This window comes from Cyprinodon tularosa, unplaced genomic scaffold, assembly GCF_016077235.1.
Source record: "Cyprinodon tularosa strain WSP-4 unplaced genomic scaffold, ASM1607723v1 ctg144, whole genome shotgun sequence".
Lineage (NCBI taxonomy): Eukaryota > Metazoa > Chordata > Actinopteri > Cyprinodontiformes > Cyprinodontidae > Cyprinodon > Cyprinodon tularosa.
In genome coordinates this window covers 225,694-253,105 of record NW_024038265.1, presented here as the reverse complement: position 1 = coordinate 253,105, position 27,412 = coordinate 225,694, and the positions used below count along the sequence as shown (strand labels likewise).

General features: G+C 37.6%; 1 protein-coding gene across 1 annotated transcript in view; it reads right to left on the bottom strand.

The window, feature by feature from the left end:
• b3glctb (beta 3-glucosyltransferase b) overlaps positions 1–27,412 on the bottom strand; it is a 71,550-nt gene that overhangs the window by 22,780 nt on the left and 21,358 nt on the right. The window contains exons 4-7 of the mRNA XM_038278816.1: positions 8,211–8,287; positions 7,967–8,078; positions 7,686–7,822; positions 6,305–6,368 (exon numbers count right to left, since the gene is read on the bottom strand). Of these exons, the coding sequence (XP_038134744.1) occupies positions 6,305–6,368; positions 7,686–7,822; positions 7,967–8,078; positions 8,211–8,287 (390 nt within the window). The remainder of the gene's footprint in view (positions 1–6,304; positions 6,369–7,685; positions 7,823–7,966; positions 8,079–8,210; positions 8,288–27,412) is intronic.

Below are 27,412 nucleotides of genomic sequence, written 5' to 3'. Positions count from 1 at the left end.
TATTTTTACGTACTATTTTTACATCATAGTATGTAAAAAAAAAATGCATCGAGTATCTAGTCTGACAAATGATTGACTAAGAGTGGTGCTAAGTTAGATAAGTTAGCATTATGCCAAAACACAAGATCTTGTTTAACTCCAAATGGACAAAAAAAGCGTAAATTTATATCAAAAATTAGTCAGGGCTCATATCATGAGATTCCATGGCAATGTGGACATAAGCAGTCAAGGGAAAGCTGCAATTAAACCAAAAAACTGCAAATAAACGTTCGGCAGGTAATAACTTCTGTGGAGCTGTGCAAAGTATGCCGTACAGTAAAACATCACCAGTCCTACAGAAGTGTAGACTGTGTAGTGAAAGTGGACCAGGAGATTCAGTGACATTGCCCACAGATAAAGGGACGACCTTAAGGACAGAAGGTCAGCTGCGAACACACAAGACACATTCCCAAAAGACTGAACTTAAAAAAAATATATATAGATACTTTTTTTAGCAGTTGAATGTGTTTTTCGTTGTTTAAATAAAATATTAGGCCTTTTTAAATTCTGAATGTCATCTGTTAGAAGATTTTTTTTAACATTTAAAGGTATAGAGGATGATCTTTTTTTTTTTCGGGTGGATCATCTGAATAAGTGGTACACTTAATTGTCAATCATTCCGGTGATATGTTTATGTAAAGCCGTCCTACGTGCTTGCCCCCAGTTAGCTATCCTTTTCTGTCCATGCGCACTTTTAGGCGTATATCTATGGTGAGCTATGGTTTCAGACAGTCATTGAAGCTCACCTTTTTCACTGCAGTTCTTTGAAAATAGCCAAGGGTCGTAAGAGAAAAAGTGTCTATGAAGTGAATAAGAAGAAAAGAAAGGCTTCAGAAGAGGCAGATACAGGTGCTGGTCATAAAATTAGAATATCATGAAAAAGTAGATTGATTTCAGTAATTCCATTTAAAAAGTGAAACTTGTATATTATATTCATACATTACATACAAACTCATATATTTCAGATGTTTATTTTGTTTAATTTTGATGATTACAAATGACAACAAATGAAAATCTCAAATTCATCATATCAGAAAATTAGAATATTACTGAAGACCAATAAAAACAAAGGATTTATAGAAATGTTGGCCAACTGAAAAGTATGAACATGAAAAGTATGAGCATGTACAGCACTCAGTATTTAGTTGGGCCTCCTTTGGCCTGTATTACTGCAGCAATGCGGCGTGGCATGGAGTCGATCAGTCTGTGGCACTGCTCAGGTGTTATGATAGCCCAGGTTGCTCTAATAGTGGCTTTTAGCTCTTCTGAATTGTTGGGTCTGGTGTATTGCATCTTCTTCTTCACAATACCCCATAGATTTTCTATGGGGTTAAGGTCAGGAGAGTTTGCTGGCCAATTAAGAACAGGGATACCATGGTCCTTCAACCAGGTACTGGTAGCTTTGGCACTGTGTGCAGGTGCCAAGTCCTGTTGGAAAATGAAATCTGCATCTCCAAAAAGTTGGTCAGCTGCAGGAAGCATGAAGTGCTCTAAAACTTCCTGGTATGTGGCTGCGTTGACCCTGGACCTCAGAAAACACAATGGACCAACACCAGCAGATGACATGGCACCCCAAACCATCACTGACTGTGGAAACTTTACACTGGACTTCAAGCAACGTGGATGAAGTGCCTCTCTTCTTTTCCTCCAGACTCTGGGACCTTGATTTCCAAAGGAAATGCAAAATTTACTTTCATCAGAGAACATGACTTTGGACCACTCACCAGCAGTCCAGTCCTGTTTCTCTTTAGACGCTTCTGACGCTGTCTGTGGTTCAAGAGTGGCTTGACACAAGGAATGCGACAGCAGAAACCCATGTCTTTCATACGTCTGTGTGTGGTGGTTCTTGAAGCACTCACTCCAGCTGCAGTCCACTCTTTGTGAATCTCCCCCACATTTTTGAAGGGGTTTTGTTTCACAATCCTCTCCAGGGTGCGGTTATCTCTCTTGCTTGTACACTTTTTTCGACCACATCTTTTCCTTCCCTTCGCCTCTCTATTAATGTGCTTGGACACTGAGCTCTGTGAACAGCCAGCCTCTTTAGCGATGACCTTTTGTGTCTTGCCCTCCTTGTGCAAGGTGTCGATGGTCGTCTTTTGGACAACTGTCAAGTCAGCAGTCTTCCCCATGATTGTGTAGCCTATAGAACTAGACTGAAAGACCATTTAAAGGCTTTTGCAGGTGGTTTGAGTTAATTAGCTGATTAGAGTGTGGCACCAGGGGCCATCAATTTTGAACCTTTTCACAATATTCTAATTTTCTGATATGATGAATTTGAGATTTTCATTTGTTGTCATTTGTAATCATCAAAATTAAACAAAATAAACATCTGAAATATATGAGTTTGTATGTAATGTATGAATATAATATACAAGTTTCACTTTTTAAATGGAATTACTGAAATCAATCTACTTTTTCATGATATTCTAATTTTATGACCAGCACCTGTATATCCCGGAATGCATTGTGCAGAGCAGTGTTGTGCCTGAAAGCGTTCATTGAACGAAAGTTCATGAACTCGTTCATATTTTGGGCGAACGTGAACTGAACGTACTGCATTACTGCCTGATGAACGTTATTGTGAACTCATTAATTCTGGTGTCTGTGAACGGCACGCTCTCTCAGTTCAACTCCGTTCAATAGGTTGCCAGATTTCTATAGAGCCCTCCAGGCGAAACCCCGGCTAAATAACACCGTAAACAGGCCTTAATATGTAGCGGGAAAATCATCCAATCTGGCAACACCAGCTACCAGCATCGTAGCCTACAGCCGCGTGCGTCATCAAAACAAAATGCAGCATGGAAGCCACAGCAGCATGGAGACGACCGTGGATGCGACAAAGCAGCAGTATGATCACTTAAAACAGGTTTATGACCAGGTGGTCGGTGAGGATGATGGCAACAATCTTACATTTCTCTGCAAACTTTGCCCGCCGGCTTTCAGTAAAAAAATCCGCACTTCAGCAACCTTAAATTCCTACCTCAGCTGGTCCCTCAGTTTCTGTCAGTAAAATGTTCTTAAGGGTTTTACTAATAATGTAACTTGTTTCTTAAACCTGCCTGGTATAATTTTCCAGGATTCCAGGATTCCTTTTTAGTATGTACTGAAATGTAATTTCAAATTGAAAAAATTATTAAAATAAAAAAAAACATTTGCACCTTAAAGACTACTTTCCTGTTTTTCTTTTAACAATTCCTCATAAAAAAGACCATTCAAGCAGCACATTTTTCCTGATGTTTTTGAGAATATACTGTAGGGGTGAAAGCTGCAGCTGCTACTAGTGTGAAGTGAATGGACAGCAACAAAGCATTAAAGCAACAATGGGGAAATCTGTCCCCTCAATGCTAATGTAAATCCTGGTTGGATAAGGATTCAAAACTGGATATGAAGATGAAATCTGACGCACAGTTTCAGTGTTACAACTGATAAAATAATTGCTGTCTGTGGTTCTACAGTAGGCTATGGTGTAATTGAGCAATATATGAAAAAAAAAAAGAACTATGAACTAGTTCATTTTTTGGAACTGTGAACTTAGTTCAAAATTTTGAATTATGAACTATGAACTGAACTAGTTCATTTTAAAATGTGTGAACTGAACTTTGAACTAGTACACGTAGAAAGAGAACTTTCCCAACACTGGTGCAGAGAGCTCTCAATCAAGCATTATGGGATTCACTGTCACACCGGCCCGCAGTCATCATAGGCTGTCACTACCTGACAGCGGTGACTAATAACAAAGATGATGCAGGCACCATGCAGTGGAGAAATTGACCAAGTGACCAACGGGGAGCAAAAAGTAGTGATCATCTGTCTGAACGGTCAGTTAAAAGAGTTCGCTATAAAGTCCATTATATAGTAGGGGTGTAAATAATTAATCGTTTTGTACCGATGCATCGATCCAACAGCCGACGATCCGATGCATCGACACGTCCGCAAGAGTATCGATTCATGTTTTCTTTTTCCCTCCGGACTATTTTTATCCATTTGCTCATGGGCGTAATTCTCCCTCCCGGGCTTCCTGGTAATACACTTACAGCAGTGTGTTGTAGTGAGCTTAACACAGACATTTTTGATTTATGTCCAATGTTGAAGCGTGGTCTGCGCTATATGCTGTGGGTCTAGATACGGCCGAGGCGGCGAGGACGTGGGGGCGAGTTTAGTCCGACAACGGAGGGACATGAGGGCCAAAAAGAGCGGGGGTCCAGGTGGAAAAAGGGTCCCAGCGTTCTCGCGCACCTCGCTCTTCTAGCGAGTCAAACTTCAAGAGTTGTTTTCCGCAATTTTGGTCATAAAAACAAAACAAGCCGGCCTCCTGTCTACGGCACTGTCTGCGGTCAGCTACAATTTGGGAGAGTTACAGCGGAGTGTCTGCGGAGATTTCGACCCCTCTGGAGCCAAGGTATTGCATTGTACTCATTGCACTGATTTTGTGCAGTATTTTTTGATGTAAGGCCTTTCAGAATCTATAACATAGGGGCATGATTATTTTTCTGTGAATTGGGTTTTAATAGGAATAGGTCGAGTACAACTTTTCTACTTCTGTTATTTGCTTTTTTTTTTTTTTCAAATAAAGTGCAAAACAATATTACAGCTTTCATTGATTTATTTCAAATTTGAAACATTGTCTAGGCTGTAAGGTTAAAAAGATAAAAATAAAAAATGAACCAATTAATCGAATCGTATCGTGTTGTATTCTTGAGTATCGAAAATAATCGAATCGCTGGGTCAGGAAATCGATACTGAATCGAATCGCCATGATGGATGTGATTTACACTCCTAATATATAGTCCCCGTTCTACATAGTGATTGAGGGATTTTGGGGTTAGGGTGGACGTTCAGACACAGTAAACTTGTATGAGCTATGAGAACAGCAACTTTTAAACAGAGTGTTCACGTGGAGAAATGGGCTTATGCATGCTCTCGCATGCGTTTAATAGGCGTTTCCTCTCGGGAGTGTGTACAGGGTTGTGCATGTGCATTTTTTTTAAGTGGAGAGGGCAAGTCTTTAAGAAACTTTGCGAAAGTCCTCCACAATGCCTTTAAGTCCACATGTTATGCCTTGTGGCATTCTACACTTTAAAAGATTCATCTTTGTGGTCACTTTTTGAACACACTTTTTGATTTGAATAAATACAAATACTGTGAGCCATTTCTTGTATTACTTTTTATTAATATTTACTATTCAGTTACACAAGCATTATCTTTAAACACCTCACAACTGTACTATAAATGAGTATACCAGATTCTTATATACCCCTTAGTCATTTATTTATATGCCATATAATGTTCTCCATTTTGGTGCTATAGAAATGGCCACCCTAATGTTGTAGCTTTGCTGAATGGTGGTTGGATTTCAATCAAGCTTTAAATGAGACTGTAAGGTTTGGTGGAAGTTAACTTGAGGACCCCAAATGCAAAGATGAAGAGGCAGAGATCTTCTTGCAGATTTAATTTAGAAGCAAATGGCAACAGAAGCAGAAATCCAGGAACAATAAACAGGAAACTAAACATCAGAAGATGCCAGGGAGAAACACACATAAGGAGCAAAGCAATGAAAAAGATCCAGCAATGAGGAACTGCACAGGAGCTATATATATGGGAGACAGAACAAAAGATGGGCTAATCAGCTGATAGGGAGCAGGTGTGGATAAAAGCTAGATGGGAGCAAGTGGGAAAGAGACTGGCACAAGGGCAACGGTCAGTGACTAAAGAAAAACACCTTGTAAATATAACTAGAAAACGACTATAAAGATACAAAATGGAAAAGAAACCAGAAACCAAGAACACACAGAATGACATAAACCAAAGTGTAACTGAAAACTCAAAAATAAATTTAAACATAACCAAAAAGTCCTCAAATTGCAGAATCCTGACAGAGACAATAGTTATTTTGCACCTTTTTCACATCAACCAACAAGACCAGGGCAGGTGGTAAAGGGGAAACAGGACTAAATATCTCAGCTGTGAAAACACTGTGTCTATCTATGCCTTTGTCACAGTAACCTGAACTGCAGTTTATTGCTGAAATATGAAGTTAAGAGGACATAAATACGTTTGCATCTACGATATAATATAAAATAATATTAAAAACAGTGCCGAGTATTTCACCCTCTATATGCAGATAAAATGTTTCTGTTCTAAGTTAGATTGATTGATCTTTTATAATAAAACTGAACCAATTTATTAAATAGCATTAAACAGATGAAGATAAACAAACATAGGGGAACTAGCAACTCATAAAATCCATCTAAAGGGTTTCAAGTACCTCATGGGTCAAGTCGATTGTAAAATCCGACTTCAGATTCTCATTTTGAATCCGCTCAGCAAGTCTGTAACACAGAAGTAAAGAAGAGAACAAGAAAGTTAGCACACAGCCTAAATGTTGATGGAAGCTGATATTAAGCAATGAAAAAGAAATTATATGATTGAGAATTAGCTACTAGTTAAGATTTCATTGAATCCTTGGACTGAGTAATCAATGTTTTATTTTTTTTTTTTATAAAATCATTACAGATCCCTCTATGCATGAAGATGAATCACAGTAGAGTAACCTAAAAAAATGTATAAGGTCTAAATTTCTGATCTTGATCTTTGACATCAGTCCGTTAAGGTAATGGCTTTCTTATATCCTTCAATTTTAGCCATATTATAAGAGGATTCCATGACAAACGAGGCTACATGAATTTCATTAGTTTTGGAACAGCTTCCAATTTGATGTGTGCACATTGTACTATTACTGTTGTCTTCTACCTCACTTGAAAGATCAGCCTATGCTTTCGATTCATGCCACCAGAGATTTTGAAAAATTCAGAAAAAAGGAAGATGCTGACATTATTGTGGCGGGCAAAAAGAGAACAACCTGATTGAGTTGAAAGCATGTTTTAACATTTTACCTTTAACGGCAATATTAAAAATAAGTCAGCCTGCTGGATTACATGTATTTATTACTGACAAACAAAATCAGATGCTCAAATGCTTAGTCAAATCCTCCCAAAGCAAAACCACAATGAAATAAGTTTGATAATTAATAGTCAAATGAATAAATTGAAGAGCTTTCTTTGGATGATACTTTCAATCTAAAATTAATGTCCTTTCATAAAATAATTTTTAAAAAGTTTAGCAGATGTCCCACTAAAGTCCACTTCGGGGGGCAACAAAGAAATAAACCACTAGGAAGAAAGTATGAGATAGTATAATATGAATATATAAGTTCTTGCAATTCCATGCTCTAGATGGTTCTCAGTGTGGATAACTTAATTAATTTTATGCATCCTTCTATTTACATTAAACAAAATAATGTATTTCTTTCTTTTTTATAAACAGTGAGGCAGGACCCCATTTAGTGCTGATCAGTTGACATAGGTTGTAGTAGTTTTCACACCTTGATATTGGCAGGCCGCCATCCTAGAACCTGCTTCACTGCGTGACATAAGACTGCGGATTTAGAGCCACCGCCAAAGATTTGTCCAAGATATTCCTACAGCCGTCATCACTCCTCTGTGACAGTGTATACTTGGCATCAGACTTAACAGCTGGAGAATAAGATTATACCATAACAAAGATTGATGCGTTGAAAATGATCGGAGAAAAGGCATGAAAGAGATCCTTTTTTCACTCATTTCCCCACACAGCACATTCACACACACCTTTGGTACAGTGGAGCACTTAGAGCCCATCCTGCAGCCGGGTCAGGATAACCAAAAGAAGTGGTATCTTCAGAAAAATAGTAGTGGTGAATGATGGAGGGCTTGTTGTCATGGAGACGATGACCTAAAAACCATTCCTGTAAACAGCCAAATGGAAAGATTTTCTCAGTTGGTTTTCCAAATTTCTGTCTGTGGTGCTCGTCATCTTTCCTCATTAAAACACTACTAAACATTTATTAGGAAAGTGATATTGGGGCATGGGATCCATGATCGAGTCTCACCTCTTGGACTGAATATCTTTTAAGAACTCTCAGCAAAACATGCAAAACTACCGTAGTTTCCTCTTCTACAAAGATAAGCCAGGATGCCGATGCTCCATAAATAGCAGAGAGGCTGAAAAAAATACTAGGTGGTTATTTAGTCATTTCTTTTATTTTCCACATAGAAATCAATACACCTAAATTCAGGGCTGTTGTAAATTTAATTCTATGACTTGTTAACACATTTGGTGCATTATAGACTCACAGCGAAAGCACAGGAAGGATGCTCCAGTTTCCTTCATAATCAGACAGCTCATGTAGGAGGAGAACCACTGGAAGCCCCTGTGTGAATCAGAATGAACAGATCTTAGCTCTCCATAGTAAGTTAACCTGAAATAGAAAGTTTTAAAACTAGTTTGCAAATATGAAAGCTCAAAAACAAAATGTAAATATAAAAATATTTTTATCCTCACACAAAGAGAAAGATGAAATAAATCATATTATTTGTTCTCACTTTTTTAATCAGGCTTTTGTTTTTTTCAATAAATACTATCTGTGTTCAATGCTTTGGTGCTGATTTGTAATTATAACCTTTGAACTCATTGTTTAATTCAATAATACCTAAAAGATACACAAAAAATAAGATAAGATTTTTAAGAGAAAGCATATTATCATTAATGTTTTTTATCAGTAATTCATTATTATGTTCAGTAAATGTATTACACATGGTTGACCAAAGGGAAAAAATGACAGAGCCATCCATCCATTTTCTGTCACGCTTATCCTTAGCGGGATTGCAAGGAGTGCTGGTGCCTTCAGCTGTCTACGGGCAAGAACCGGGGTAACAAAGAACCAAACCAAGCAAATTAACATCTTGTCTAATTCACAATTGTTACCATATATCAAAGAAAATTTTTTTTTTTACAAAATCACAGATTTCGACAAATTTCTGTAAACTTTAAATGCCAGGTAAGGATATATTATATCATGAAACTCACAAAGAACATCTGCAAAATGCTACCAACTACTGTATATCAAATATAACTATAAAAATTAAGAGATACATAATCAGATTTGATGGAAAATTAGGCAGAAAATGGCTAAACATTTGGCCAAAGTGAAAGAAAAAATCTGCAGTACATAGCACAGCTCTCTATCTTCTGATTGAGGTTTATATTAATTGGTTAATTTTATCGACATGATTCTTCTGTCTAGAAGTGATGTTAGTGTTTTGAGTAGTCCGACCAATTCTGGCTTGAATCTGATCAAGAACCTGTGAAAGAAGTTATAGAGCAGGGGTGCCCAACCAGTCGATCATGGTCTACCAGTCGATTGTGGGCGAAGTTTTACAATGTAGACCTATTTATGGCTATGACAAAACAAAAGTTTTACAAAACACTAATCAAATCATTGATCACGAGAGGCCAACGTGTATTTTCATAATAATAAAATTAAAAATAAAGTATGCAGGGAACCTTTTTTTTATGCATGCTAATTGCTGGGCATGGTTTACCACGGTTGCTAGGTTGTTACCAGGGACTCTAAAGAGGGAAGAGGAATCTGAAGAGATAATGAGATAATGACATCTATCACAACTGATGGGGCTCCAACTATGGTTGGGCGCACTGCTGGATTCGCTGCTCTGTTCAAGCTGTCTGAAACTTTCCCGGATTTTTGGAGCTTCCACTGCATCATTCAGCAACAACAGCTGTGCGGCAGTATTTTAAATATGAAACATGTCATGGATGTTGCGATGAAAATCGCTTGCTCTGTTCGGGCCAGGAGTTTTTAGAGGGGTTTATTCCGTGCACAGCTCCAGGAGCCAGGTGCAGAACACACTAATCTGCTGCTGCACATCGAAGTCAGGTAGCTGAGTCCTGGCAGATTCCTCAAAAGATTTTTGGAACTTTTGCCCGAAATTAAAGAGCTTCTGAAACAGCCAACAATCCATTCTGCTGTATGTTACATCTTCACATCCACATATTTTGTGGATGTTGAATCTGCCAGTTTCTCTGCCAATGCCAATGCCCAGTTAAGTTTATCATTGTGAAATAGTGGACTTTCCATCTCCTTCTTCCTGCTGTGAAATGATATTATACTTAGACAGATTTTATTTGGCATTTTGTTTACACAAGTGTAAAACAAAAAGAAATTTAGATTGGAACAGCTCCCTGGACAATTTAATCTTTTTTAAAGTGCAGCCTTTGAAAAGCCTTCACCCTACATGTATTGAAAATCTTTATACAGTTGAGCTTCAAAGTTTATATACCATCCCATTAAAGACAAAAAAAATAACCACCAGTAAAATACGTTGAAATCTACAAAGGTAATAATAAATAAAAATTATAAAAAAAAATGGAAATTATAACATTGATATCAGGTGTTTTCTGTAATTTTCAGGAAATATTGAGTCAGACTGGTATATTTGTTCACTGTTCACGAGCAAGGCACTGTCATTTGTCTGGGAAAGTTTGTGTTTTATTATTTTTTTTAAACAAAAATGAAAAATCTTCATTTTATTTTACTAAATTTAAATTTTTTCAGTTTTGTGTTATTTGTATTAGTATTGTGAATTCATCAAGTTCTTTGGAGAGAAGGTATGTAAACATGTGACGCCTGTAGAGTTTTTGTGGTCTCACTTTTTGTTCGGGGCTTTAAAAGGATAAAAGTTAGGAAAGCAAACCTCTTATAAAATATTTAGCAAAGAAGCTTTTCGTCATGTCTGAGTGATTTCTATCTTTCTTTGTAGTAAATTTCATCTGTAAAGAATGGTAAAATGAAAAAAAAAAGCTAAATTGTATAAAGAAAGCATTGTTGCAAATGTGATTGTAGCAATCTGTAATCTAGTGATATTAACTACAAAGGACAGATTGAACAAAATGAAAGGTTGGAATAAATCAAACATCCTTGACTAAAACTGAGATATTATCCTCTGGATTCCCCCACAATTTCTTAATGAGGAACATCTTCACAGTTTGCTATGAATGTGGAGCTTTGAACCAGCCATGCTGTTATTTGGACTGATGTTTCTATAATTGATCACCGTCCTCACAAAATGACTCATGTTGAGAATCTCTCTGAAGCCAGTTATAGGTATTTATATTATATATATATATATATATATATATATATATATATATATATATATATATATATATATATATATATATATATATATATATATATATATATATATATATATATATATATATATATATTATATATATATATATATATATATATATATATATATATATATATATATATATATATATATATATATTTATATTATATATTATTTATATCTACCTGATATTTATCAATCTCTGGTAGAATAATGTGTAGCTTAATATAGATCCAACTTTTCACTAAACCTTGGGGTGAGATTTAGAAATAGTTTGGACAGGAAATCCTGTCAGGGTTAGATGAGGATAGGTGCAGCTAAAGGTCGGAGGTTTTTAGAGGATTTAACTGAACCTAAGTGTCAGAAAGTGTTTTTTATTTATAGCACAGTAAATGTTACTGAGTAACAATAACTGGTCTGTAGTTATGTCTATTTTTTTCTCACAATATACATTATTTTCTACGTTCTGGTGATTTTTAGAGAATTGAACTAAAGCAGAATGGGCCCTACTAAAATACTTGCATCTTAAATATACTTTAAACTAAGAATTTCAGCTATCACTGGATTACTGGCACTGATACAGGAACCAGTGCAATCGAAAACTATGCAAACTACACTGTGTGTGAATATTTGGTAATAGGCTAAGGAGTAAAACGCTTCATTCATTATGTTATTAGTTACAAACAATCTTACAATTGACAAAACAGCTGAACAATTCAGACCTTCTATGAGGCTGTAGATTTTATAAAAACTCGCCATGACAGGAGATAGCACTTCTCTGGATGTTTCATTTGGAAGGTGCGATGGAAATTAAGTTTTTAAACATATTTAATGGACCAAAATAAAGATAGATGAATAAGATAAATAGTAATAAAAGACGAACATCCGTGTGGTTTCTCCTCTATGAATCCAGGGTAACTGAGCTGTTCTGCACATTCTCTCTGTATGCGGTTGGTCATTTCTTGGGTGGCTGATCTTTTTCAAAATAAAATGCAATGGTTCTTTTTCTTTTTGTGGAGCTCCTATGGGTTTGAAAGGCAAACCTGGAAGCTTTAAGAATTAAAATATATTTGTGTTGGTTTAATTACTCCTAAATGCCAACAGGAGATTGTTAAACTAGACTGAGCAATAATTATTTAACTTGTGAGCAAAACATGGTCCTTGTGTGTTAGCATTAAGGTTGTATTAAAAACGCGGACTGGATTTTGATCACCATGGTATTTTTAGACATAAATAAGTGGAACAGAGATGAGTTTTAATGTCTGTCATTTTTTAGTGTGAGAAATTGGGAATAATGAGTGAGAGTGTGTGAAGACACTGAGATAGGTGAGTCTCACTCCCAATGGGTGAGAGTTGACAGCACTGTAGATCTAACTAATAAGCTAACATGTCTGAGCAGAGAAGATGCTGCTCAGTGAAATAAAGCGATTCAATTTCATACACCAAGATTTAATCTTTATGAATATTGGAGACATTGTAGGCGACAAAAAATTCCAACTGGCCCATGACAAAACAGAAAAAAAGAGCTTATCAAGTACATCTGTTTATCTGCTATGAAGACTGGAAGGAGCTGTTGTAACAGATTTATGGCATATGCATGATATTGCATGGTTTATTTTTGAAAACATATTGCATTGTTTCTTTTCCTCAGCGAGACTGGATGCAAAACCATTAAGGAGACTGAAGACGGGCAAACACTGTACAATTTTTTGGAAATCTCATCTTCATCTGTTTCAATCTATCAATTTACATTGGTCTAAGTGAAAGCAATTCACACAAAATTTTGACCAAAGAAAAAATAAAGAAATACCTTACCACTGGTACTAGGTGTAAAGATCTAAGTGATTGATTGATTGATAGATTGATTGATTGATCTCACAGTGGAGAAATGTACCCGCTACATCAGATCAAATACTCAAAGAAGAAGAATGTGCCAAAGGTACATGGGATATATACAGTATATAAAGTGCATATGACAGCTTTTTGTTTATTAAAAGGGTTTTTACATGGGTATTTATATAGATGGATATTTATATTCATATATATACTGTGGTTATTGCACTGGGTAATACATATAAAAAATAAATGATTGCACAGGTATTAAAGGGTAAATTGCACATTATACATTGAACAAGTTATTGCTGTTGTAGTGTCGCATTGTAGCGTATGCTTGCAGCAGAGATGAATGACCTGCGGTAGCGCTCCTTTTTACAACAGGGTATAAAAGTCAAGTTAGGTGGTACATTTTAACATATTCCAGTTAATTTAGTAGGTATGAAATCTACATAAAATGTAGAAGGTATAAAGTGGCATTTTCTCTCATTTGCACAATTAGGCTTAGGATACAAAACGATTTAGAGGAACACATGAGATCTAAATGATGCAGATGAAAAGATGCTGTGATAAAATCTTCTGATTTATGTTTATGTTTTTAGAGCTGGTAATGCATAAATGTTCTGATGATGAATCTGTGAGTAAATCTTTATATGTCCTTAAAATTATATGTTTGGATTTGTGAAAAAACACTGTATGAATAATAGCTTCAAATTAAGCTGACATGATGTTGTGCTTCATTAAAGCCGGAGTTTCAATCTTTTTATGAATGTATGAAGCAGCCCATTAACAAACAGATAAATCGCTAGATGAGGGGATCATGTTCGTTAAGTTTAACTTTTATCTGACACAAGAATAAACCTCCAGGTAATTTCAGGACATTCCACCGCTATACTAGGTTATTTCAAAAGCAGACTGCTTCATCCATCACAGATTCTATACTTCTAACTTTGCCTCCAGTGATTATGGGGGAAAAAATGTTGTGATCTTTAAACAGGATATTTCCTTAAGGTTACACATAAATGAGGCTATCATCTGTGCAATATTACCAAAACTATTAACATACTGAACAGAAAAAGAAGCAGAAAAAAAAAACTAGGTCATGCATTTGTTACCTCCAGGCTAAAAATTAAAATCTTTTTTTTACAAAGAAGCTGAAACAATTCAGTCAAGTATCTACAGCCTCTCTAAAATATTGAAGAAAGAGTTCTGTCAAGCATTTGAAAGAGATATATTATATAGTTAATTTGGGCTTCTCCTTAATCTTGTTAATATGGCAACTACGCCAGTTTAGGGCTAAATTCAATCTATATGTCTTTGCTGAATCAAGCACCCTGAGTATGTGACAGAATGAGTATATTAGTGCCGTCAATTGGCCTAAATGAATGGGGCCATCAAAAATGGATATAAACTACATATAAGGAAATTGATTTCATGCAATTAAATACCTATTTTATTATTTTTTTTACTTTAGCAAGCATATAGCCTATATAATAGTATAGAAACTGCAGATAAAGAGGGGGTGAGATGACTGGCTCTCTTCACAGAAAAAGCCACTGAGAGAATGGGCAAACAGATCTGAGGATGAGGAATCTATGGTCTGAGAATGAAAGCGGGGTCAGAACCATGAAGGCAGGTATAGTGAAACTGATCTGAAGGGCTGAGAGTTGAGGCGAGTAGTCAATGATCAGAAACATGGTTTTGGACCAGAACATTAGAAAGCCAGTGAGAGAATCCAGTAAGGGCAAGGAGAGACATGGAAATTCCGAATCAGAAAAAGGGACAAATAATGCCAAAACATGGTGCTACAGGTGTAAGCGGGGATCTTTGGTAGATAACCTGACCCTCAAGACAAATCGGTAGTTGGGCGGAGAGAAAAGTCAATGATCAGCAGTCCCCTCCTGCACCTCAGACTTTCTCTATATGATTTTCTTGTTTTTTTGAGGTGCCAACATACCTGGAGAAAAGCCAAGAAAATCATCACCCATTTCTTCGGCTGAATGGAGACAAAGAACTGAATGAGCCAAATGAACTATTTTGGAAAATTGGTCAACAATTGTTTGACCTTGAAACAATTGGAGGAGAGGATTTGATGGGAAAGAAGAGATGGCAGGAACTCAGAGGGTGGACAACAAGAGGAGTTGGCCTGGCTACACTGGTGACACAGAATCTTTAACATCCTTGAGGTGGAAATGAAACAGTTAATCTAACAAACTTAATGTTGTCCTACTATCATTTCACTTTTATTAAAAATTTTTAAAATATAAACAAAAGAAAAACAGAGGCATTGTTTTATGATTTTTTTTGCAAGGACGCCGACACATTGCAATACTCCAAGCTATGATGTCACAGGGTTAGTCGATGCTTCAGCTAGCAATTGAATACCTTGGATATACCAATGATACATAGCAACAGTAAAACACTTAAAAAATTTGGAATGACGAAAGAGGAAACTGAAAGGACACAATCGTCTAAATCTCATTTCTTTGCTTTTGAGCCCGGTGTGACTTGAGCTGTAGTAAGGAGAGAAGAGTCAGTGTTGCAACCGGGGTTCTAACTAGAGATGTATAAAGTTATTTTGGCACTTACTAAGCCATCAACTATGCCCCTAACTCCAAAACAAATATGCATCAGTAGAGCTTAGTTCCACAACTTTATCCCTATACCAGACATTTTAAAGTCAAACAGAAGCCATTAGGAAGACCACATCTATGCAGCAAAGGATTACTTAGTCACAGACTACCACAGCGGGTCTAAACCTCCAAAGAAATGGTCTATTTCTTACTTCCCTGTTCCCACAGAAGGCAGTCAGCTTATCGTAAAGTCCCAACTCCCCCTCACCATCCTATGAGCCTTATTCCTTAAATTTCTGGCCGCTCCATGTCTCCACTCAAGGGTTGTTCAGTGACAGCATTGCCGCATCCAAAGCTTCCACCTCTCTGCACCACAATCTAAATGTCCAAACATTGGTATAGCACAACTCGCTGCACAGTACGGTCTACATCATCCTCCACCATCAGCGTGGGCGTCTGTGAACAGCAGCCACACCAGGTAGCGTCCCAGAACAGTAAGGTCTTAAAAACCCTTTTGGTGTTACTTTCGCTACACTCGCACTGCAAACGTTGATCCCCAATTCTGATATTTTGCTTAAATCAGTTTTTTTTTTCACATGGGCATTCACAATACTAATCTTATGCGACCACCATCAATGCAGTCTGAACAGTTTATGGATCCAAAATGACACGCACACACAGAGGGACGATGTAGAGGTCACACAGCTGCGCACTGTATGTGGAAGTAATGATAAATGTGACTGTCACTAGAAGCGTTCAATAAAGCTTAGCTGCAAAATAAAGCATAATACTGGAGACCAATGTCTTTGTGTTATTGAACTCTTTAGCAATTGGAGACATCAGTGTCATCACCATATCTTTAACAAAGAAGGAAATAAGAAAAAACAGCACCATATTTAACACCATGTTTCCAGGGCAATCAGAGACTATTGCTGCAAAGACTTCTGTGTATCAATAGTGGGAGACCTGGTAATGAAGTAGAAGTCACATAAAACACATGATGACCGAAAATTATGAAAATCAGTGGATAAGATTGGTTTCACATGTAAGTATTATCCGATCACCTAAAATTAAGGAAATCTGGGGCCTATCTATCAGCCAGTCAATCAACTGGTGCACCCTTAATTTAATATATTTTTTTATTAGTCTAACTTAACCATTTGGTTTAGGTAAATATACTAAGTAAAATATAATCCCTGGTTGTTTAATGGATTTACATTTTTGATCATATTAGATTATTTTAAAAATAATTTGAATTAGTTAAAAATGAATAGTTCTTTTTCAACTCATTTTGTTACTCAATTCCTGTTGCTAGAATCCAGAACTCACAACTCACGTGATCTGTGTCACAGGATGACTTTAGCGTGCAAATAACCAACAAAATGTGGCTCTGCAAGACAAAAACTTTGGCTTGTCAAATTCAATCACTGCCTCCAGTACATCGCTGTGGAACAGTTTCTTGAAGTTCTTAGAAGCACAACATGTGCAGCCGAAGGGTTTCCAGTAGACAAACCACAATAGCTGTTTACAAGCTTTGTTATGATGATAGATGACACCAGCATACAGAGAGGTTAAGAGAGAAGAAAAGAAGTCTTTTCAAATTTCGGAAGCTAGATTTACGAATGTTAGGGATAATTTAAGACCTTTTGTATTCAAATCTAAAACATACACAAATTACATTTCATAAGCTAAACTAATTAACTACTTGATTATTTATATTTAATTGAAGTTAAATCTGAACTCCTCAAAGTCATTTGTTTTTTTCCTTGTCTATTTAAAGTAGATTACCTAACCCCCCCATACAGATCCTGATGGATGTAATTTGAATAATTAGATGACATAAGATCATAATTTTTTATAATGCATCTAGGGGCTGCACTATGGCACAGCCTGTAGCAATGTTCCCCTGTAGCATGAAGTTCCTGGATTCAATTCAAGGCGCAGGGCCTTTCTGTATGGAATTAGCATGTTCTGGGTGGGTTCTCTCCGGGTACTCCAGTTTCATCCCACAGTCCAAAAACATGACTGTTGGTTAACTGGCATCTCTACATTGTGCTAAGTTATGAGTGTGTGTGTGTGCTTGGTTGTTTGTCTCTGTGTTGCCCTGCAGTGGACTGGCGAACTGTCCAGGAAGTTCTCTACCTTTTGCCCATAGAGTGCTGGAGATAGGCACCAGCCCTGATAGACTAAGTGGGAGAAGATTGATGGATTACACATTTAGCTTCACATCTGTTCTTCAAAATCCTAAAACTCTGTTTTAATTACTATCCTAAATAAATAAACATTTTTTAATGACAAACAAGCTAATAAGAGAGAGGAAAATATTTTTATTTTCATCTTCTAAAGGGGGATGTCAAACTTCAATCATAGTTAAAAATATTGGAGACTAATTTCAATAAACAATTTTATTTTCATTTTAAAGGTTAAATAGATTTATAGGTCTATGGCCTATGCAAAAAAAAAAATGCACAAAATCCTGCACAAAGAAAGAGAATGCAGCAAGTGGTTTCTGAATGGAAAGTAAGCAGACTATTACTACAGAGCTAGCAGAACAGTGGTGAAAGCAAAGGTTCTGCAGGGTTAAACTTCCTATGTAAGACTTCACAGCTGCTAGTGCACAATATTTTTGTGAGGTATTTTTGTTGTTTTAGAAAGAAAGAATTACAGAAAAAAGACACTAATAGAATTTCGATGCAAATGAGCATGTCATGAAACGAGGACAGATGGACCCAGTATTGAAGGAGAGACAGTCAGTAGGAAAGTTCAAAACGTTTATTAAACAAAACAAAAGCGGAGCTGTGGCTTCCGGACACTGCAGGATGGGGAGCGGGGCACCGCCAAATCACAGACACTCTGTAGTGGGAGAAACACAGGTAAGTGACCACGATCATTTGACAGAAGATTATCTGAGTTGGTCACTTACCTGGTTTAACAGTCCAGACCAAGAATGTCCCCAAGTGCTGCAGTCTCAGAGGTGATGCTGGAAGCCGATCCTGGTCAGGGATCCGGAACAGACAGGAACAGAAACAGGTGTCAGGATCCAGACTTCCAGGCATCCACAGGCTCCCAGGAGGGTTCAGAGTCTGACTGGGACCAGAAGCATGACCAAGTGGTCACGCACAGGAGCAGACAGGATCAGGTGCAGACAGGCAGGCTCAGTGGAAGAGGGTAGCCGCGACAGGACGTAGAACCGGAACTTGAAATAGGACTTTAAACTGGTCTCCTCCCTGGAGCCAGGCTTACTTTGATAAAAACTGAACCTCCCCACATATTGAGCCAAAAACCCAGAGGACTCCGCAGGGGAGGAACAGTGGACGATCAGGAGACGAGACAAACACAAAAACCCTCTTTCCACTGGCTGCTACGATCCAGGACATGAACCATGGCAAAAACTTAGACTAACAGAAAAACAAGTAATGATCTGGCACTGAATGCTCAGGCTGAACTGAATATAAACCAGAGGAAACAGGTGAGAGGAATAAATTATAATTGAGGCAGGGAGGGAAAACAACAGGTGAAAGAGATAACTAATTAAGGAGCAAACAGGCCAGATCATGACAGAGCATCATTCTACCCTTAGCTGTCTCTGTAAATTCTCAGCATGTATTTGATTTGTGATTTATTCTGATAATAATAATTACAACTTCAATGCAAAATGAAAGGAATTGTTTGTATTTGGTTAGTAACATTTTATTTCTCTAGGGTTGCTAGGCTTGTTGAACTGCTAGGTAAGGGGTGGTGTTAAAGCTATTACAGTCCCTTATTATTTTCTGATTTCCCTGACCTTACTGTTTGGGCAGTTTCAAGAAGCCGAAAATACCTAAATGGAAGTGCAAAACTCTATAACTGTTTCCCTTTAAAAGCTGTAATAAATCATGACATGTTTTTAAGAAGTCATATTGTCAGAAGTACTTGTGGATGATATTAAATCATGTGACAATTAACCCTAACCAGTTCCTTTCTGAATGAATTTAAACAAAGATATTAGAATGTATTCTAAATAACGTCTTCCCCCAGCGTTTAACCTCTTATTTCTAGAAACATCATTCTAGCATGGGCTAAGAAAAAAAAAAAATTGGCCAAATACTAAAACCTTTTTACTGTCGGAAATAGTGAGTTTCAAATCAGATCTCTGTAAATACTAAGAACTGAGTTATGCAGTCCCAAAGGAGGTACACAGTCATGTGTCCTATTTGTGGGCAATCCCAAGACCTGATAAATGCAAAGAGTTGCGTCATGAAGGGGATGTGTCGTAAATCTTCAGCCAAATTTACCATGCATATCAAAAATGGGATCTTCATACTTTCAACATCCCTGTAGGAAAAGGAAAAAGTGGAAAGGAAATATTCTAGGACTGAGAAGAGATCTTGAATGTTAGGGCCGTGACAAAATAAGCAAGAGAGTTGGAAGACATAATACAGAGGAGGAAAGTGGACATATTGTGTGTTCAGGAGACCAAATGGAAAGGTAGCAAGGGTTGATTTTGCTACAGACAATTTAGTTGTGTTTAGCTGTTTACATAAAGTACCTGACCTTCGCTTTACATACGAATATCTTGTTTTTCGGATGCCAAATTTTATAACCCAGCCAGCTGTGAAATACAGATAGGTATTTGCACTTTTAGACGTTCCCTGGTAAATGCAGACAGGTTGCATATAATATATATGTAGAAGTCTTTTTTTTCAACATTGAGAGGGCTGAATGTTGAAAAAAACTGAAAAAAAGCAGAATGTTGAAAAAACCTGTAAATAATATCAGTCTGCATCAAACTGACCATATCAATGTGTTTTTTTGCACCATGTTTTTTTACCCAATGTTTACATTTGATCACTGCTGTACTTTAAGAAACTGAACTGTCATGAGAACTGTACAAATTTCGTTTTGTATACACTGTGTGTATACAAAATAACAATAAAGTTTGTCTAAATCTAACTCTACGTTGTAAAGGAAAAACCTGGAAGCCTCTCAGTTGACGAAATGTGTTGAAAAAGGTTTGCGAGGACCTAATATGGACCGCATCCAAAAACACAGATTTTCTCAGGGTATGTTTAAGCTCGCAGTGATTTATATACGAGTTATCCATTCTGGTCAGAGGGGAAGCGCCACAGAGTAAGCGTTCTGTATTCAGTACAGCAATGGTAAAGTAAAATGGTCATGACGTCATGCTTGTACAGCAGATCTATACTGTAGAAGTATGAGAATGAGATAGTGGTAATTGTCACAATTTTTTATTGATTTGTGGGAGATTGCAAAACAGGCGAGGAGGAATTTGTTGGCAGGATTAGTATCCAGAACAAGAATGTGGAAGTACAGATAGTGGTATACTTTGCAAACATGCAAAGAGGGTGGAAATGTAGTACACACTTTATCCCAGGAGAGGAACACTGGGGAAGTACAAAAGTGGCGGTGGGGAACACAGGTTGATTACATATAGTGCAGACAATTTAATCTGAAGGAACTTGGTGAGAGCATTGCCAGACAGCACAGGTTGGTGGTGTTTAAGATGACTGTGATAGTGAGGAAGATGAAGAGAACAAAGGCAGAGAAGAGGACGACAGTGGAAGCTAAAAAAGGAAAAAACTTGTATAGCATTTAGGGAGGATTTAGGACAGGCTGGGTCACCAGGAGAAGCTTCCACATTAATGGATAAATATAGCTAATACTATCAGGGAGACCGTTAGGAGAGTGCTAAGTATTTTCTCTAGAAGGAATGTTAAAAAGGAAATTTGGTGGTGGAATGATGAAATCCATTAATGTGTTCAGAAAGAGATTACCTAAGAAGAAGAGAAACATTGTGTTGACTCAAGAGTCACAAAGAGTATAAGGAGATGCAGCAAAAAGAGAAGGTAGAGGCAAATAAGGCCAAACAAAGAGCATATTATAACTTGCATGATAGGCTGCAAGGTGAGCAGGGAGAGAAGGATTTTTACAGATTGGCAAGGCAGCGTGACACAGATGAGAATTAAGTTCCGCAGGTTGGCCGTGATTAAGATCAAGATAGAAATGTATGGACAGGCAAAAATGGTTATTTAAAGAGCTTAGGAATGATGGAAATAAGAGAGAAGATACAGCAGAAGTGCAGCAAAGATTAGTAAGGATGAAGTAAAGAAAGCTCTGAATGAAGAGAAAAGGTAGGTTGAGTCACAGAGAACATGAAGTTAGCTGGTGTTAGAGAAAAAGATAGAGGAGATGGGGTAAGGTAGAGAAAGACAATTTTATATAGCAACCCCAAAGCAAGATTTGAAATGAAAACAAAAAGAACACTTAGCAACTCAAAACAAGTTGATCTGTAAAGCACTAGGAATAAACAAGTTAATTCAAGCACTTTACAGAAAACTGTCTTTTAATTCGACGGGGGAACCAACAAGAACATTTGAACCAAGCCATAACTAAAGAGAGATGTTTTTTTTGTCCTTTAAAAAACATGTTTTTCAAGGACCAGCAGCAGTGACTTACGGTATGTCTATTCTGACCTACAATGAAATTTGGATCCATCCTCTCGTGGATATTTTTGTCACAATGACCAAATATCAAGCTCTGTGTGATCAGCATAGTCATTATAAGGGACATAGTACTCCATGTCATGAGTTGTCTAGCTGGATTAATAATGTGTAACATTTAGGTTTAGTTCTACAGATTATTAATCTAGGACTGTTTTCCCTGAATTTGCTAAAGGGAAAGGAGGAACGTTAAGCAGGAGTTTCGAACTGACTGGGAAAAGCAACACGTAGTAACCGTCTACCATAGTTTGGCTTTCACCAATTATGGTAGCAAAAGTAACAGCAGCCAATACCAAGAAAAAAACACAACAGCTTAAGCTATTTACGCTCATGCTGTTTCATATTAGGAAATCCAGCATTTTGGAAAAAAAATACAGATGTGATAGCAGCGGAGCCATGTGCGCCTTCCTGCCCTGCCATGCTTACCTTGTTTCAGCTGTGGGTCCAGCAACTCTCACTTTCATCAAAGCTCTATGCACCATAATGCTGAAGCATGATGAGCAAAAGTGCGTCTGATCAGACCCAAACAATTCAGGCTGGAGAGTTACAAGATGGATATCATTCGTTTATGAACTCAAAAATAAAACAAGTTGCACACAAGTGGTTTTAGAATAGAAGTGGAAGAAACTCCATATGTTATCTTTTATGAAAGAATTTAGAAATACCAAATGACACAAATAAGAATCAGTCTATCAATAAGACTTGAACAAGTGTAACAAAGTACCAGACAATCCCAGTGACACTTTCCAGACATTACAGTCTAACAACCGCTATGTTATAATCAACTGTGCCAGAAACACAAAGATCATTAGTCCAGCTTGTGGATGCACCGGAGGCACTGCATCCATATTGAAACACTAAATGTAGTGAACATAAAGTGTGCTGAATACAAAATTTGGGCCCGGCTATGGGAGAAAGCGAGACACCTGCCTCGACCCATTGCAGTGTAGGCACAGGGAGTACTTTCACATTATAGATGTTGGAGAATGGACAACAGATTATGGTACCCATTAAACACAATCATGCATGCTAGATAAAACTGCTGGCTCTGCTCGACATGTGTGACCGGGACAAAGTATAGCAAATCAGTTTCAAAAGCAGACATCTTTGCTCTGATTGCTAAAAGAGCAGTAACATGTTCCCTCTAGCTGCTGCCTGCTTTGCATCACACCTTGTAGTTTTGTTCAAAAGTTATGGCACTCAAACTCCTAGTTTAGAACTATAATACAAGGAATGAGCGATTACGGCTTACATGTTTATAGAAAATAAATAATTTTATTAAAGATAGGCTTTATCTCTGTTGTTCTTTCTCCTGAAAAAGATCACTCGTAAAAAAAAAAAAACTTTAAATAACACTTAATAACTTATATGTATTAAATAACCATGTGACATGACAACAGAAATAAATTGTAATTTTTTTTCTGATAGAAATTGTAATCTTACTAAGAGCTGAGAAGTTACTTAGAATTACAGAAGGCAGCTACATACCTCCAGGCTGACTTTTTGGGAATTGGCCCCAATAAACAGTTATAGAGGCATTTTATACATCTCAGTACACTACATCATCACATCATTACATCATACACGTAAGTAGATGATTAGACATCCATGGCTCCAGCCTTATCAAAATATTACACTTTGTTCTTAGCTGAAGGACATTGCTCTCATTCCATTGCCAAATATTTCCCAGGTACAGAATGAAGATTATAACTGTATAACTGGACAGAGGAACTGACATAATTAGACAAACTGTTGGGGAAAACATCAGTTCTGACATGCAACAGGCAGCTAATATCAAGGTGTAATAAACTCACACATCATTAATGATAATTATCCAAACAATTCACCCTGAAAAGGAGACTTTTTTTTATGTCACCTTTAAACAAACCCATTAATGTCTGTTAATGACCAGGATATCAAAATAGAAGAAAAACTTTAAGCATAGAATCATGGCATAAACAATCAACAGTCCCCCTGATGATGTAGCATTAATCAGGTGTCAAAAGTAATCAAAATCAAAATTTCACAGACCAAACGTTGTCACTCAAGACCACAGTTTCAGCATTTAACTACAGTTTGGGTTTCATCTAATTAAAGGAAGGCTGTTTTAGTTTATCCTAAAATTTTTAAAAATGCTTAAATGATGAGGGCATAAAAAGACCTAAATTTAAGACGCAAATCAATTTAATTTGAGAGCTAGACTAGAAAATCTAGTTGCCTAAATTTAGATGGTCAAAAAACTACTTATAATGTATTAAAATTCCACAGAAAACCCGACTAAAAGAAGAGTGTGGATAAAAATCTCAATCTAAACTACAGTTAACAATATGGAAGCATGCCCTAACCACAAGGTCACAACAGGGTGTGGTGGCATAGTTGCTAGGTTATTGGGCTCGGGCCCCAGAAGGTCTGATTTGAAGCCCCACTCCCACTGACTGCCACACTGGGTCCCTGAGCAAGACCCTAAACCCCACACTGCTCCCAGGGTGCCACACAATGGCAGCCCACTCCCCAATGGGATGGGTTAAATGCAGGAGAGTTCTTTTTATTGTGTTGTACTTGTGACAGTATAATGACAATAAAGATGAATTCTATTTTTCTATTCTGGATGCCTGGATCAACACTTAGCTCTTTATGTTCATACTTATGATTTTGTTTTCATCTGCAATTCAGAGATATGAAATCTTAATCCAGTACAAAGAGGCTGGACTGCTGGGGTTAAGAAAAAGGCCCTGAATCTACAGACTTCCACAGTAAACAGGACCAAGATTACTGTAATATTAAGTGAAGACATGGCTGCAGAAGCAGCAGACTGGCCAACAGGTCATATAAATGTTTTTTGGATATCTTTAGCCTTTCTCTGCAGCGTTCCATTGCCTTTCCATAAAAAGCATGTTGGTGGGTTGCAGGTTTGAACCCCCAGTCTGTCTGTCTTTGCCTTTGTGTCTTTGAGTAGCATACCAGGCCCACTGATACAGAAGATAGATGGATGGAAGGACAGAAGGATGGACGGAGTTAATTTAAGTTAACTTGGCCCTAATTCATGACAAGACATTATAAAGTATTTTATAGAGGTATGGTATCTGGTTTGAAGAGTACATTTATTGACAAGGATATCTTATATATGCTTGAAATTGATGTAAATAGTAGATCTTTCCACAGAGCCCCTGTTAATAGATCAAGCTAATAGAATTTTTGTAAGACTGAAAAAAAACCCTTAACAATATCTTTTCTGCTCAAATGTAAAAAAAGATATGTCTCTACTCTGTCACCTCCATATATCCGTCACCTACTCCAATGAAGACCAGAAGAAATTACTTTGTCACAGTCACCAATCACACACACACCATTCAACAGTCAACAACCACCACATGGTTCCTTTCAGTGAAGGCAGAAATACTCTGTAGGCAAGCAGGACACCTATGTTTATCAAGGTATTATGTCCATAACATGAAAATCTAGGTGAAAGAAAAGCTTGTGGCCTATATTCATATCTTTTTTGTCACACAAAAAAAAGATCAACCAAAAACAGAAATCCAATAGGCTTAATTGTTTAGTTCTATAAAAAGCAGAAATTGCCATGATCTCTGAACTGCCAGCATCTGTCAGTATATAACCAGACCAGACCAGACATCAGCGGCGGATTATTTCGAGCCACCCATTGAGATTTATTCCAGCGTTCTGCCCCTAACTTCCTGCCTGTTTGCCTGACCTGATCTGCCCCTGCTTCTGTGCATGCCTAAACCCAGTCCAATCTGAAAGCCTGCCTGTTGACGGACCTGTTATTATGCCCCAACTGTCCCTTGGATTGCCCCTCTGATTCTCTCGGGAAATGGGATCACCTGGCCTGAACTATGGAACTGCCCACAGACCTCACACTCTGGTATTTCCTTTTGCTATTCATGCTTGATTTTGCTCTCCTGGTTCTGAACCATTGCATTCCCCATCGACAAACCTTGAGCGAACACGGAAGAATTCTCGAAACTCTCGCAAATTCTGTGATCCAGGATTTTCAGTCTGGCTTCATTCCACCAGTCACTTCCTGGTCACTAATATTCTCTTTCTCATTACAGAGGTTGAGAGATCCACCTCCGGTCTCAGATGAGTCTTTCATGTCCTGCTGCAGTATTCTATACAATAAACCATTACTCTGCTTTCTGGCTGAATTCTGGGTCCTCAGATTCACTTTGTTACAGAAATGCAGAGTGTTTCATAGTCTGTACAGATAGATGACAGATAAGTGAAGCAAAGCATGTGGCGTGAAATCAATACTTCTGTCATCGGTGAAGGAACCAACAGATTCCTCCATGTAGTCACTAGGAGTTAGGAAGCAGAGCATGGAGGCCCATATAAATAAGGTAGGATTGTGTTTTATTCAAGGAAAAATGAGTAGTCCTCAGATGAAACCTTTATTTAGCATAGATTTCTCAATATTTGATTTTGAACCTGTTTTATATTTCTACAAAATTGCAGAGTTCAACGCAGCAAGACGGCACGGAGCAGATCACACGGGACGGGAAGTTGTGCGCAGAAACAAAAAAATAAAAACATCCGGTAAATGTTTAAAATAATAATCCAAGGTCGGGTTGCGGGGTTTGCAGCTTCAGTAGAGAGGCCCAGATGTCCCTCTACCCAGCCACTTGGGCCAGTTCCTCCTGGCGAACTCCAAGGCACTCCCAGGCCAGCTGAGAAACATAGTCCCTCTAATGTGTCGTGGGTCCCCCCTTGAACCTCCTCCCGGTGGGACGTGCCCGAAACACCTCACATGTAATGGTGATTAGGGATGTAACGATATTGACATTAGACAATAGATTGACAATAGAAAATCCCTTGATTGTCCCACAATGGGGATATTCTGGTGTTTACAGAAGCAAAAAAAAATTAAAAAATGGTCACAGAAATGTGGACCTTGGAAAAAAGTATAAGATTACCATAATAGTGAAGAGTTAAACGATAAACAATAAAATACTGTAGTGTACAGTGTTTTAACAATATAATACCATGCACCTGGAGAATAAATAACCAATATGCAGCTATGGACATTTTTACAGTAATGGATATTGGAAAATAGCAGCAACATGAGAGATGTGCAAAATGACAGTAGCATGTTATTTAACTGACTATGGTAGAAACTGTTCAAAATCCGAATGAATGTAAAACGTATTGAGGTACTGGGGAACAGTGGTGGTTATAAAGTCTTACAGCTGCTGGGAGGAAGGATCTTTGTTAACGCTCCCTGGTGCATTTAGGGTGCAGCACTCTGTCACTGAAGGAGCTCTGCAGTTCTGCAACAGCCTGATGCATGGATTGGGAAACATTTTTCAACAGAGATGTTAATAAAATTAGGATCCTTTTGTTTTCCACCTCCTGCACTGAGTCCAGAGGACATCCAATGACAGAGCTGGGCTTCATGATCAGCTTATCCAGCAGTTTTCTC